The following is a 13,382-nucleotide window of genomic DNA, read 5'->3' as shown; positions in this document are numbered from 1 at the left end:
GGATTTTTAATCCTCCAGACACTTCTGTGCAAAGCCAAAATAGCACAAAAGCTTCTCGTCTTATGTTGTTTTGCTCAGAGACAGATCTGGCCTCTTGAGAAAATGAGACCTCGCATTGCTCTGAGCCCCCTGAGTAGCCCTGCCCGCAAGGACGCCTATAAATTATTATTCTTAATGTTATATTTAACACGAGCCCAGGCACTGACCCCTCCTGGGTTATATAGGTCCCTGAGGGATCGAGGACACGTTCCGGTCTGTGAGATAAAACTGATCTCAAAAGATGGCAACTATATATAGCAAATGCACTTCTCTGACCCCTTGTCTCCAGCACTGCGGTCTTCTTTTGCTGTTGGGTCTTCCGTGTCACTGACCGCCCCATCACCCTTCAGACAGCTCCAGCATCCTCCTTCCCATTCCTCCACGGGATTTTTTTCCTGACCACCCCTTTTCTGCCTTTTTTCTCTTCCAGGATGGCATCACCAGTCAAGAAGGTGATGGGCCATCTCACCTCCCAAGTAGGTGCATCTCCGGCATTGGAAGCATCACCATGTCTTGTCCCCAAGCAGGTGGTCCAAGGCTTGGGAGAACATCTTCTAACGTGGCTCCTCCACCAGGCTGGGGCAGAATGGTGTCACTCCTACAGATCCAACCCCTCTTGCTTGTACCAACACTCGCCATCCTTATCCATCCCATGGACTGGACCCTGTGTCCTGCTGCCTTGCCATTTCCTACATCACCAAATCCAACCACCCATCTGACATCTCCCCAAAACCATTATCTCTCGTGCAGTGCTGATTCCCACCCCAACAGCAGCACCTTTAATCCTTTTCCCACTGAATCAAGATCTCATGGCCTTGTCCTTACTCCTGGAGATGTTCCCCAGCCCCACAGCACCCTACGCTGTGACCCTGGGAACATCCCCATCGCTCCTCTTCAGCATTGATACCCATTGGGATATTTGCAGAAGGTCATGGTGACTTTTCATGGGATCTGCAGGTGGCACGGCCAATAGCAAGGAAGACAGAGGAGAGGAGAGGGTAAAGTTTGGATGGTGATGAACATCAAAAGAAAAGGGTGGGAGAGAATTTTTTCTATTTTCTCAGTACATATATCTTCCTCCTGCTCATGCACCTGTGTCTTTAATTAAGGACAAAATGAAAAGTCTATTAATAGAAAGCAAGCAAGAAATCATAGCAGGTGACCTGCTTTATTTGACTGGATTAAGTGTGGTATTACAGGAGTGCTTAGAAATATCGATGTGAGCTCGATCAAATTCTTCCCTGTTGCTGCGTGTTTTCTGGGAATAAGAGGGATATGCAGCTGGTCATTCAGATTCAGAATACAGTGGGGCAATTTGATCAGGGCAAGAGGAAAGGGAAAAGAAAACAAAGCACAAGGATGGACCTAATATTGTCAGTTTAGAAACAGTTCTGTGTGTTTTCCTTGTTAAATGCAATTCTTGCAGCTGCAGTAACAAAAATCCTGGTTGCATGAAGCGCAGGAGCTGTGTAGGATTTTTGGTGGCTCCTTGCAAGTGGGGAATAGGACGTGGAGAAACGAAGGAGAAATTAAGTGGAAGAGAGAAGAAGGTGGTGCTATAAGGGCTCTATAGGGGTGATGTAAAGCTTGTCGGAGCAGGTGGCTTCCTGTCACCTAAAACTTCCACATTGCGAAGTCCCATTAAGTGCAGAGTTTGATAACGTTCTGGATATCAAGAAGAAGCGGCTTTTTAAAGCCTTGATCATCTGCCAAATGTGGCTTTATGAGCCATATTTCCTGTCCCAAATAATTTCTCTCTTCTCCCACCTCCTGGCCATGCATTCTCCTTAGAAAATTGTCTCATTTGTAAAATGAAATGCACAGTGACAGTGCTGGTGACTAGTCCAAGGTGTCCCAATGCAGGGATGTCTGGGGTTAAATAAGTAGAATTCTAAGCAGGACTCCTGGAGCTCAGATAAGGTGAAGCCTCCAGATAAGCCCTTGCCCTTTATAAATGTTTTATTTCTTTTGCCCCAGTGGGATACGGCATTGTGTTGCTGCTGAAGTTGCCCAGCACCATGCTGGGAGTATGAGCTTTCTCATAAACTGTGTTTAAGTTGGCAAGAAAGAGCCCAGAGCAAGCAAAGACTTGAAGAGCACGAGGCAAACAATTATCATGTGTTGATCTAGACAAATTATATTTAAAAAAAAGATTGCATTCAGCAGAAATTATGGCGCATCATCCCATTTCTGAATGGAAATAATGCAAAGGGAACTTTGGATAATTCATCTCTGCCTGGAAATACCTTGAAAAGCTGACCTTCAAGCCAAACTGGAAGTGCGAGTTTTCTGCTGAGAGTTTCAATAGCGTTGGGTTGGTCAGATGGGATTTTTCTCTTCTTATGTTTTTTATGTGTCCTACAGGGACCAAAACTGAAAACTCTGGCCCTAAATCCATGCAAATACTGGGAAAATCAAGTCATCTCCCTACACTGTTCAAACCACACGTTAACTGTGACTAAGTGGAGGTTGTGAAATATAATAGTTCCAGAGATATGGGAGAAAACTTGAAGCTTGATCTCTGTGGTTTCACCTTGCTTGAGGAGCTCTATATAAATTCCAGGTGTCTGTCCTCTGGGATGTTATATTTCGCTTTGTGCTCCTCAAAGAGCTTGCACAATTCATTTAGGTATTTCTGATGGACTTCAGCAACCTCTTCCTCAGAGGGTCTGTACTTCTTCTGCACTGGAATTGGCTTCCCAACTGGAAAAAATAAAAGCACAGGCGTTAGGATGAGCCAGTGTCAGGTCCCTTTGGACACTTTGCATTTATCAGCATGGAGCTGGGGTCCACCTCCCCAAGGATGTGGTGGATGGATTGATATGACCAGTCACGTTCTGGGGTTTGGGAGGTAGTACAGCCAAGAAGGTTGAGAGGTGGAGGTAGGGAGATGTCTTAGGTTGCCTCTTTCCTTGCCTCAGTTTCCCCATCTGCAAAGCTGGGTAATGTCAAAGACCCACTGTGTAGCTGTAGTGAATCTCAATGCAGTCCCTACTGCTGCTCTGAACATCTCAGATCTGCTGTGGATAAAGACAACATCATCCTAATATTTGGGTTGGACTTTCCAAGCTGTTCCCACATTGCCCTAGGAACCTCCATTGCAAAACTGAGGCACGGGGAAGCCCAAGACTACCTAAATACACTAACAACTGAGGTCCTTCCACTTTGCTCAGGTCAAAACCTCAGTGAAACCTCTAATTTTTATTAGGAACCAGGTAACCCACCTATCTTTAGAAAATCATCCTGTTTTTCAAGGGCAAATCTGATTAGTTTGATTCCTAGTACTAGAAGAAGCCCCTTCCCATCTCCCAGAGCCACGAGAAGTAGGATCAGGTGCCTGCAGTGGACAGGAAAGTTCATGAGGTATTATATATCACATGATATATATATATAATATAGACATTATATATTATTATTTCATATAGTAAATATTAAATGACACATAATTATATATGACACTACATATTATAATATAATTACAATATAATATATAGCATAGAACATTATCATGTATATAATTGCAATATATAATATTATTATATATAATACCTCTCTTGCTCTGGTCTCTTACTCAGATTGTGTTTGTCAAGTGACAGAGGGTTTCATCACCATGTAATGCTGCTCCTCATCAGACTAATGAAGAGCTCTTGTGATACTGCACAGCTCATAAAACCATTGAGACAATCCAAACAGGTTGTAAAACAATTAGAAGTAATTGCTGGTTGTCAAACTTAATCAGAGGGGTGAGCTCAGACCTTGCCAAACAGCCTCTTTGATTAGACCAATTCGCAGAGCGCCAGCCACGCTGGTGGGCCGAACACGGAGTTGTTGAAACAAACCAAGGAAAACTTCTTCAAAATCAGACTTTTTTGAAACCTATTGTCCTGTGGGCATGGTTTCTGGTCAAAATGATTTGCCTCGTTCACATACAAATAGGTTGGGATTTGTGGTTGTGTCTGCATGGGACACCGAGCAAACCTGCAAACTGCTTAGGTGTTGTCCTACTTGTGTTTGTAAAATGGTCTTGGAAAGTTTAAGGCAATACTATTGCAGTGGTTCATGCTGGCATTGAAGCTGTCTGCATCCAACAGGGGTAATCACAGAATCATAGAATCACAGAATAGTTTGGGTTGAAGGGACCTTCAAAGCTCATCCAGTGCCCACCCTTGCCATGAGCAGGGACATCTTCACCAGCTCACGTTGCTCAGAGCCCCGTCCAGCCTGGCCTGGGATGTCTCCAGGGATGGTTCATCCACCACCTCTCTGGCCAACCTGGGCCAGGCTCTCACCACCCTCAGTGAAAATAATTTCTTCCTCATGTCTGGCCTGAATCTCCCCTCCTTTGGTTTAAAACCATCACCCCTTGTCCTATCACAACAGGCCCTGATAAAAAGTCTGTCCCCATCTTTCTAATTGGCCTTTTTTGTAGTATGGAAAGGCCACAATAAGGTCTCCCTGGAGCGTCCTCTTTTCCAGGCCAAAGAATGATGAGGTGGCCATGTTTGCTCCGGGGCTTGCCCAGCACAGCCCAGATGACCTGAGCTCTGTTTTTAGATCAAGACAGAGTCCCAAACCAGTGTGCCAAGGAAGGACTTACCCACAGTGTAGATGGGCCGCCGGTATGGCATCAGCCCAAAGCTGTACTGGAAAATGCCTCGTGCATGGAAGAGGGGAAGGGAGATGCCCATGATCTGCTGGAGCCGGTGCTGGATCCAACGCAAGCAGGAACCTTTGGGGTTGTTCACCTGATCATAGAGGTCAGTCTCACCAAAGGAAAAGCAGGGGACCAGCGGGGTGCTGTGAGGAGTTGAACCCAGTTAGGAGCATGAAGATTAGAACCATAGGATCATAGAATGTCCTGAGTTGGAAGGGACCCACAAGTATCATTGAATCCAACTCCTGTCCCTGCACAGGACAACCCCACAGTTCACACCGTGTGTCTGAGGACGTTGTCCAGTCTCTTCTTGAGCACTGTCAGGCTTGGGGCCATGACACCTCCCTGGGGAGCCTGTTCCAGTGTTCAGCACCCTCTGGGTGAAGAACCTTTTCCTCATGTCCAACCTAAACCTCCCCTGGCACATCTTCCTGCCATTCCCTTGGATTCGGTCATTGGTCACCAGAGAGAAGAGATGGACTGCTATCTCCTCTCGGTCTCCCCTTCTCCAGGCTGAACAGACCAAGTGACTTTATGCCCTGCTCATGCGGCTTCCTCTCCAAACCCTTCACCAACTTCATGGCCTTCCTCTGGACACTCTGGATTAGCAAAGCTCACCCCAAAACACCTTCCCTCCCTTCTCCAAAATCAGCAGGAACGCCCCATTAACCAGCCCCAGATGCCTCTTGACCCATCCCCTGCGTCACCCGTGCTCGATGGCCAGGCGGACAAATCCCTTCCTGTTCTTCAGCAGCAAGGTGCAGGATCCCGGCCGGGCATCCAGAGCCTCCTGAGCCCCACCAACGATGATGGCCAGCATGTTCCCACCTTCTGGCTTCTTCAGCACATAGGATGCGCTCTCCTTGTCAGAGGAGACCAGGCCTGGGGTGCAGAGAGGAATTAAAAATGAGCATCTATAAAATCCACATGAGTGTGGTTTGCTCTGTACCTTTTTCCCCTCCGTTATCCAGCTCCCGAGGGGTGCTAGACACTTTATTTTCAGAGTTTTCCTGCACTTTGGCAATCTCAGGCCAGGTCCCCTGGAAAGTGCTGGGTTCATGAACAGATCTGTTGTGTGAATATACAATTATCCCTTTGCTGTCTGGCCCAGAAGTGAGAAACAGAAAAAAATGTTAGGAAAAAATGTAGACTGAGAACTAGCGGCACTTAAACCCCAGGGAAATCTGTTTTGGTTTGTTGTCAGATGAAACCATGTCCAACCCTGAATAATTTTGAAGGCAGTGAAACATTTGCTTAAGGTCAAAACACACACAAATTTCACTGGATGCTGCTTATTTAAAGTGGAATTTAATGCAGAGCTTCGCCCCTTGTTATTTACTTTCAAAAGTTAGAAATCTTTAATTCAGAAATGACAAAGCAATTTTGTTCTGATTTAAAAAATAATAATAATAAAAAAATCCTTGTTTCTGGTGCTGAAATAATTTGTAAATTAAAACCTCCTTGTCACATGGATTCAATCGACCTGAAAATGAGCTGTGCACCGAACTCGCACATTAGAGCGATTAAAGCTTCTTTCACCTGGGCCATAATTCTCTCATATCTCACTGTTATGATTCCTCGCTCTCCATGTAAATATTTTTTCAGCAGCAAGAGCCAGAGCTTATGTGGAAAACAGGGTGATGAATGCCCTGGGGTATCTCAGATGGAGCTGGATGACTCTGTTTAGTCTGTTGAATCCTGCCCATGACATGAGCCTATTTGGATGGAGAAGTGGTCATGCCCCGAGCCCACCAGTGGGTGATGGAAGTAATCTCCTGATGGTCTCCAAAAATGTCTCAGGACTCCCTTTCTCCTCTTTTCATTTAATTTTTATCTATTCTATTTAATTTCTTCTTCTCTCGCAATGTGGTTTTGCAGCAGTGTGAGCTGCTACTTGCATCCTCTGTCCCCAGACGCATCCTCAGCATTTCAGCTCATGATTTGCTCCGCATTTTGCTGTTACGCAGCACCTAGTGCAACGATGCCCTGAGCTCTATGAAGTTGAACAACAAACAGCTGGAAGGGTAATTTTTAACTTCAGAGAGTTTTTGGGTGCCACCTCCAGTAACTGTGTCCATGTGTGGGATCCAATTGGCCACAGATAGGAACAAACAGAACCTTGACTCATCTTCCCCTGGTGTCTTCAGTCTCTGCCCCCCAAAAAATCACCCACCCATCCCACCACTTGCCAGAGACATTGGCCCACGCTGTCACTCTTCTTACCTCCACTCATCAAGTAGTCCCTGAAGAATGGGACACGAAACCACAAGGAGAGCATCATCAGGTGTGGGGTGATGCCCGGGAAGAACGTGGAAAAGCCCGATGCCTCTGTGCAGAAATTGATGAAGGCTCCAACTGCCAGGACCCCATGGGGGTGAAATCCCACCAGGTAGTTCTGCCGAGGGTCCAGTTCCGCCGTCTTCACCAGCTGGGCACAGGGATGGAGCCAAAAAAGGGGCCATGAGTTAGTGCTTTCACCGTGGGAGGATGGAGCATTTGCTATGGAGGCCAGATTAGGGATTTCTGGAGTGGGGTCCCTAGCATCCACCATGCATTCTGTTGGAAAAAGTCAACTGGAACAACTCTATCATTTTTCACTGAGATGTATTTCATTGTCTGTATTTCCATCTCCTCCCACCCACTGTCCCAATGTGTTGTTTTCCAATGACAGAATACCTTGTGTTGCCTTGAGCTGGCCTAAGTGCTGTTAGGAACCTACTTTGTTTAAAATATCCTCCAATATAGTTTCTAATATGGGGAAAAACATAAAACAAAACAACAAAACAAAACAATAACAACCAGAAACAAACCAACCAACCAACCAAACAAACACCAACAAGTGAGAAAAGGGTGATTATTTCTGTCCCAGAACAGCAAAGGTAGCAAAGAATTGCTCTGGTAACCATCTACATAAAGCTGCACAACCCTGCTCAACAGCACAGTGTGGACCAAAGGGTTGTCCTCTTCTGGAGTTCATGTCAGGAGATTCAAGGATGGTTTTGTACATGGTGGGGTGAGATCCAGAGCCCAGACATCTAACAGAGAACAGGCTGATAGTTTTCTTTCCATCATGGAAAGCCTGCAAGAATCGAGCCTGTGTCTAAGTGCCCAGGTAATCTGTGTGTCCATCAAAGAGCAATGGATATCTGCCCAAGGTTGCTGTAACTTTACTGAGAGGAGGGAATGGGGAACCTCTATGTCCAGCCTTTAGAGATGGACAGCATGGGTTGCAGATACAGTGGAGCACGTGGCCAGTCCTTGAGCACTGGCTAAACAACCAGCTGAAATACTTGGCCAGTCTGAAAGCGGGTTTGGAGGCTGGAAGATGCTATAAAAACGTAGAATCGTTTTGGTTGGAAAAAACCTTTCAGATCATCAAGTCCAGCCATTAACATGGAAGAATGGGCCACAGCAGGAAAGGGGACAATTAAAGGGAGATAAGGAACAGCCAGGACTTGGACTCGGTGGGTTACACTGGCTATGGACCACCCAGAGGAAAGTGGCTGGTGTGATAAACTCACCCTCCAGCTCTGTCACCAGGAAGACCCTGCCATGCCAACATCAGCGACCACATGAATAATGATAGAATCATAGAACGTCCTGAGTTGGAAGGGACCCACAAGGATCATCGAGTACAGCTCCTGTCCCTGCACAGGACAACCCCACAGTTCACACCGTGTGTCTGAGGATGTTATCCAGTCTCTTCTTGAACACTGTCAGGTTGGGGCTGTGACACCTCCCTGGGGAGCCTGTTCAGTGTCCAGCACCCTCTGAGTGAAGAACCTTTTCCTCATGTCCAACCTGACCCTCCCCTGGCGCATCTTCCTGCCATTCCCTTGGGTTCTGTCATTGGTTGCCAGAGAGATCAGAACCTGCCCTTTCTCCTCCCCTTGTGAGGAAGCTGTAGGCCATGATGAGGTCTCCCCTCAACCTCCTCTTCTTCAGAATGAACAAACCAAATGACCTTGACAATAACCTTGGTAGAAGCAATCAATACTGAACACTGATGCCTCTGCACTCTTCTGTGGGTGCCAAGGATGTTCACATCACCATGAAAGCATGAATCTCCTCAAGGTTACCCACCACAGAGCCATTACGAACTTCCAGGCAGCTCAAAGGCACTTGTGCACTAAAAGAACCCAAGACCCATGGCGCATCAGCCTTCTGAGTACCCTACTCCTGTCCACACTCGGGGAGCAGCTAATGGTGCATGTTTTTCCTAGAACTGCAGGTTAATCATGAGGGTGTATTTTACTTTCTTACATCATGGCTAATTTCCCATCTGTCCTAAAGCACTGTTGACTGTACACATGTGCCCATTCAAGCGCCTGCTCCTAATGAGGGGAACGGACAAACAAGAGTCCCACCACTGCCCGGGTACGGAGGTGCCGCGGCACGAAGAGGGGCAGATGTTTGAATTACTAAGTGCCCAGGGCCCCTGTGACCATTTGCTCATTTTTGAGTAATCTCAGCTTACATCAATGTTTCCTGCATTCATCTTCGGCTTCCAAACAACCTTTCATCTTAGCGTGATTTATAAGCAGGGAGGCGAGATGCTCGGGTGTGTTGGAAACCAGTAAATCTCTGGCTGTGTGTGCACGGGGTGACAAGAAAGGCGGGGGTGAGAACAGTCTCAGTGCTTGGGTGCACCCCAAGATCACACTGCCCTTCTTGCTAATGAAGAGCTGAAGTCAGGGTATCCACTGAGCTGTGCAAACTGCTTCAGGGAGACAGTTCACTTGTGCTAAGATGCCAAACATCCATAAAAGCACTCCCAGGAGACATTCAGCTGCTGCCTTGGTGTCCACCACAACGAAAGGAGAGGAAAAAATGAAGAGTAGGGCTTGTAACAATAGGACAAGGGATAACAGTTTAAACCTAAAACAGTGGAGATTCAGACTAGATGCAAAGAAATTGTTGCCCCTAAGAGTGGTGAGAACCTGACCCAGGTTGCCCAGAGAGGTGGTGGATGAACCATGCCAGGCCAGGCTGGACAGGACTCTGAGCAACCTGAGCTGGGTTGTCCATGCTCATGGCAGGGGTGGTGGATTAGGTGAATGTTAAAGGTACCTTCTAATCCGAATCATTCTATGATTCTATGATAAGAAGTGAGGGAAGATAAGAGGGAGGTTGTGTTCCCTTACAAAGGACTGGGCATCCACCAACCAGCAATCTTTCCAGCTCTTTTTCTGGTTGTTCACATTTTCTCTTGATGTTTTCTATTGAGATCACCTTGTGATTTATTTTACTTGTTGTAGTGTGCACCTATTTTCAGATACTGCATTTTTAATCTTGCTTTGCATTAATGTATTATAGAATCATAGAATCATGGAATCATTTTGGTTGGAGAAGCCCCTCAAGATCATCGAGTCCCACCATTAACCCACACCTGGCACCAATGCGTATCCCTGAGAACCTCATCTCCATCTGTTCAACCCCTCCAGGGATGGTGACTCCAGCACTGTCCTGGGCAGCCTGTTCCAATGCCCCACAGCCCTTTGGGGAAGAAATGGTTTCCAAGATCCAACCTCAACCTCTTCTAGCACAACTTGAGGCCATTTCCACTCATCCTATTGCTTGTCACTTGGGAAAAGAGACTGATACCATTCATGCTACATTTGCTGTTTGTTCTCAATCAGGCCTTTTAAACCACATAAGCATTTTGGAGCTTGACCATGATTTGTATATCTGCTTCTGTGTATCTTATGTATCTGACTGGCAGGAACCTCATGAAGTTCAACAAGTAAAATGATGAAGATGTGCACCTGGGGAAGATCAACCCTAAGCACCAATACATGCTGGAGGCCACCCAGCTTGGCAGAGATGGGCCTAGGGGTCCTGGTGGACATCAATTTGAACATGATCCAACAACGGGACCTTGCAGCAAGGCAGGCAAATTGCATCCTGGGCTGAATTAGATATATTGCCAGCAGGTGGAAAGAGGTCATCATTCTGCTCTGCTCAGCACTGGTGAGGCCACACCTGGAGTGCTGGCTCCACTTTTGGGCTCCTCAGTACAAGAGAGACACAGACATACTGGAGAGACCAAAGGAACCACAAAGCTAATAGAGGGACTGAAACAGCTCTGCTATGAGAAAAGGCTGAAAGAACAGCAACAGTTCAGCTTTGAGAAGAGGAAGTTCAGGGGGATCTCATCAATGTATATAAATATGTGATGGGGTGATGCAAAGAGGATGGAGCCAGGCTCTTGGCAATGGTGGCCAGTGACAAGACCAGAGGCAACGGGCACAAATGGAAACACAGGATAGTCCCTCCAAACATCAGGAAACACTTTTTCACTGTGAGAGTGACTAAGCACTGGCACAGTTTGCCCAGAATGGTTGTGGAGTCTCCATCCTTGGACATACTCAAAAGCCATCTGGGCATGGTTCTGGGCAACCAGCTCTAGGTGGCCCTGCCTGAGCACAGGAGGTTGGACCACATGACCTCCAGAGGTCCCTTCCAACCTCAGCCAGTTTGATTCTGTGATTTGTGTACCCCTGCTCTAAGCCATGGGCAGCTAGACGGTAGTTGTCTGGTCACTCAGGAGTTCGTGGATCTGGTTAATGTTTCTGCAAGAGCTGTTCCCTGTGACAGCACTGACCACATCTTAGTGACCTGGTTGAATTATTTGCCTCTTTCAGCTTTGTAGACTGGGCTCCTTTCAGGGCAGAAGCAAAGGAAGGGAGAGAAGGTCCCCTTTTAGTCACAGAATCTGTTCACATTTGGATGATTTGTCCAGAACTTACACAGAAACCAAAGACAAGACTGAGAAGAAATCTGTAGCGGAGGAGAGACTTGGGCAAAGTTTCTTATGCCGTAGGTCAGGCCCCTGGACTCTAAACCACCCTTCTTCTGGAAACTATTTAAAGCAGAAACTCAATCCTCCCATCTGGATTGTTCCCACTGTGTATTTGTTTCTTCCCCCTCCTGCCAGAGGTCAATCTCAGTTCCCAGGCTGCCAGGAAAGTTAATACCTGACTCTGCACCAGCCCAGTTTACTCCTGTACTCCAGCCCCAAAGTGCTTACTGGGGCTGGGGTTGAGGTACAGAGGGGTGGGATTGTCCTCCCTCCTGCCTTGGCCAGGGTATCATTTCCACACCCACTGGATGGCATTTGCTGCTTTGGTCTTTCTGGATGAGTGGAACCTTTAATAATTGTCTAAGGACTTAAGCGTCCAGCCAACCCAGTCTGTGCGTAAACATCTAAGTGAGACAAGGGCTTCATCAAATGTTTTCTTTCTAAGAAAACATCAGATTCTCATCTCAGAGGCCTGAGGGGTGACAAAGTAATGTATATGACCTGTGGTCCAAAGGGAAAGAGCTGTTATCGGCTCAGGATTGTGGTCTCCAAACCAAGCCATGGGTTTGTTGTCTTCCCTGAGCTTCTCCTTGACATGGCTGGGATGCTGGTTGAGGTCTTGACCACTGACAGTGGTAATGAATCCTTGTCAAAGTGTTATGAGGCCTTCTAGATCTCAGATCTGGGGTGATCATAGAATAATAGAATAGTTTGGGCTGCAAAGGACCTTCAAAGGTCTTGGCCTTCCCAACAAATTAACTTATATTTGTGTTTTGAAGGGTGAGATCTACTGAAGACTTCTCCTAAATGAGAAATATCTTGATAGGTACAGCTGTTCAGTGCTCACAGTGATTATTCTGTAGCACTAACCTCCCTTTATTTTATGTATGTGGGCCTAAGACATAGGTAAAACCCTGTTCCAGTTCTCCAAGCTCCCATAGAGATGTGGTGAGACCTTCTCCACATACTGTCAACTGCATTAGGGAAACTCACACACAGACTTTCAGGAGCTCTGATACGAGCCAATGTACTGGCAAGGATCTCAAGCAAATTAATCCAAATTGATTTTAAACTGGATTAGTTAAACTGTATTAACATCCCAAGTAGATGCTCTTAGCTGGAATTAAAGTGGCCTTCACTTGGTATTTGGTGGTGGTTTTTTTTGTTTGTTTTGTTGTTTGATTGTTTGTTTTGTTTTAAATTCATCTTGGAGTAGAATTAGGCTAATTGGAATTAGGGTTTCTGAGACACTGTATCAGCCCAGGAGTTCAGCACTGGTTTAACGAGGCTGCTTTAAATCACTCCTTGAGAAGTGGCTGGGGTTTCCTGGCGGTCCCCTATAGACTAGACTGTCCTGCCCCAAAACCATGGGAGGAGGGAGGATGGGTGGTTCCCCACGTGATGCTGGTATCCTAAAGCTTGAAGAAAGTAAAACTCTCCCTGAGTACAAAGGGTTGGAGAGCTGGGTGCTCCAGCACACCCTGTAGATAAAGCCCTACCCAGTCCCCAGCCAGCACTGTTTGCCCAGAGCTGAAAGGATTAAAATATTGTTAAGTGAGTAATTAGATGAAAACAAGTTGAGATGAGTATGGGCACCGCACGGTGCTTTCTGTGCCAGGGGACGTGAAGTCAGGGAGGGCACTGACCTGCCATGACATCGCATCCTTAGGGATGGATGAACATGTGATGGGAGATGCAGACTTGCATGGCATCACCCCCACAGCCATTCACAGAGCAGAGGAGGCTGTGATCAGGAAAACTGGTCAGAAAGATTCTGCCTTCTTCAAGTCTCCCAAATCAAATTTTTAGTGTATTTCTAACCTTCTCTGCCCCCAAAATCTGTTTTCAAGGATGTTCTATTAATTAACATAGATGAATATAACATTA

General features: G+C 46.5%; 1 protein-coding gene across 1 annotated transcript in view; it reads right to left on the bottom strand.

The window, feature by feature from the left end:
• Positions 1-1,183: 1,183 nt before the first annotated feature.
• Positions 1,184-13,382, bottom strand: part of MOGAT2 (monoacylglycerol O-acyltransferase 2) — a 36,392-nt gene continuing 24,193 nt past the window's right edge. The window contains exons 4-7 of the mRNA XM_065852408.2: positions 6,917-7,121; positions 5,401-5,575; positions 4,637-4,836; positions 1,184-2,742 (exon numbers count right to left, since the gene is read on the bottom strand). Of these exons, the coding sequence (XP_065708480.1) occupies positions 2,588-2,742; positions 4,637-4,836; positions 5,401-5,575; positions 6,917-7,121 (735 nt within the window). The 3' untranslated portion in view covers positions 1,184-2,587. The remainder of the gene's footprint in view (positions 2,743-4,636; positions 4,837-5,400; positions 5,576-6,916; positions 7,122-13,382) is intronic.

This window comes from Patagioenas fasciata, chromosome 1 (genome assembly GCF_037038585.1).
Source record: "Patagioenas fasciata isolate bPatFas1 chromosome 1, bPatFas1.hap1, whole genome shotgun sequence".
NCBI lineage: Eukaryota > Metazoa > Chordata > Aves > Columbiformes > Columbidae > Patagioenas > Patagioenas fasciata.
Note: the sequence above shows the minus strand (reverse complement) of the source record. Positions and strands in the feature narration are given on the sequence as shown.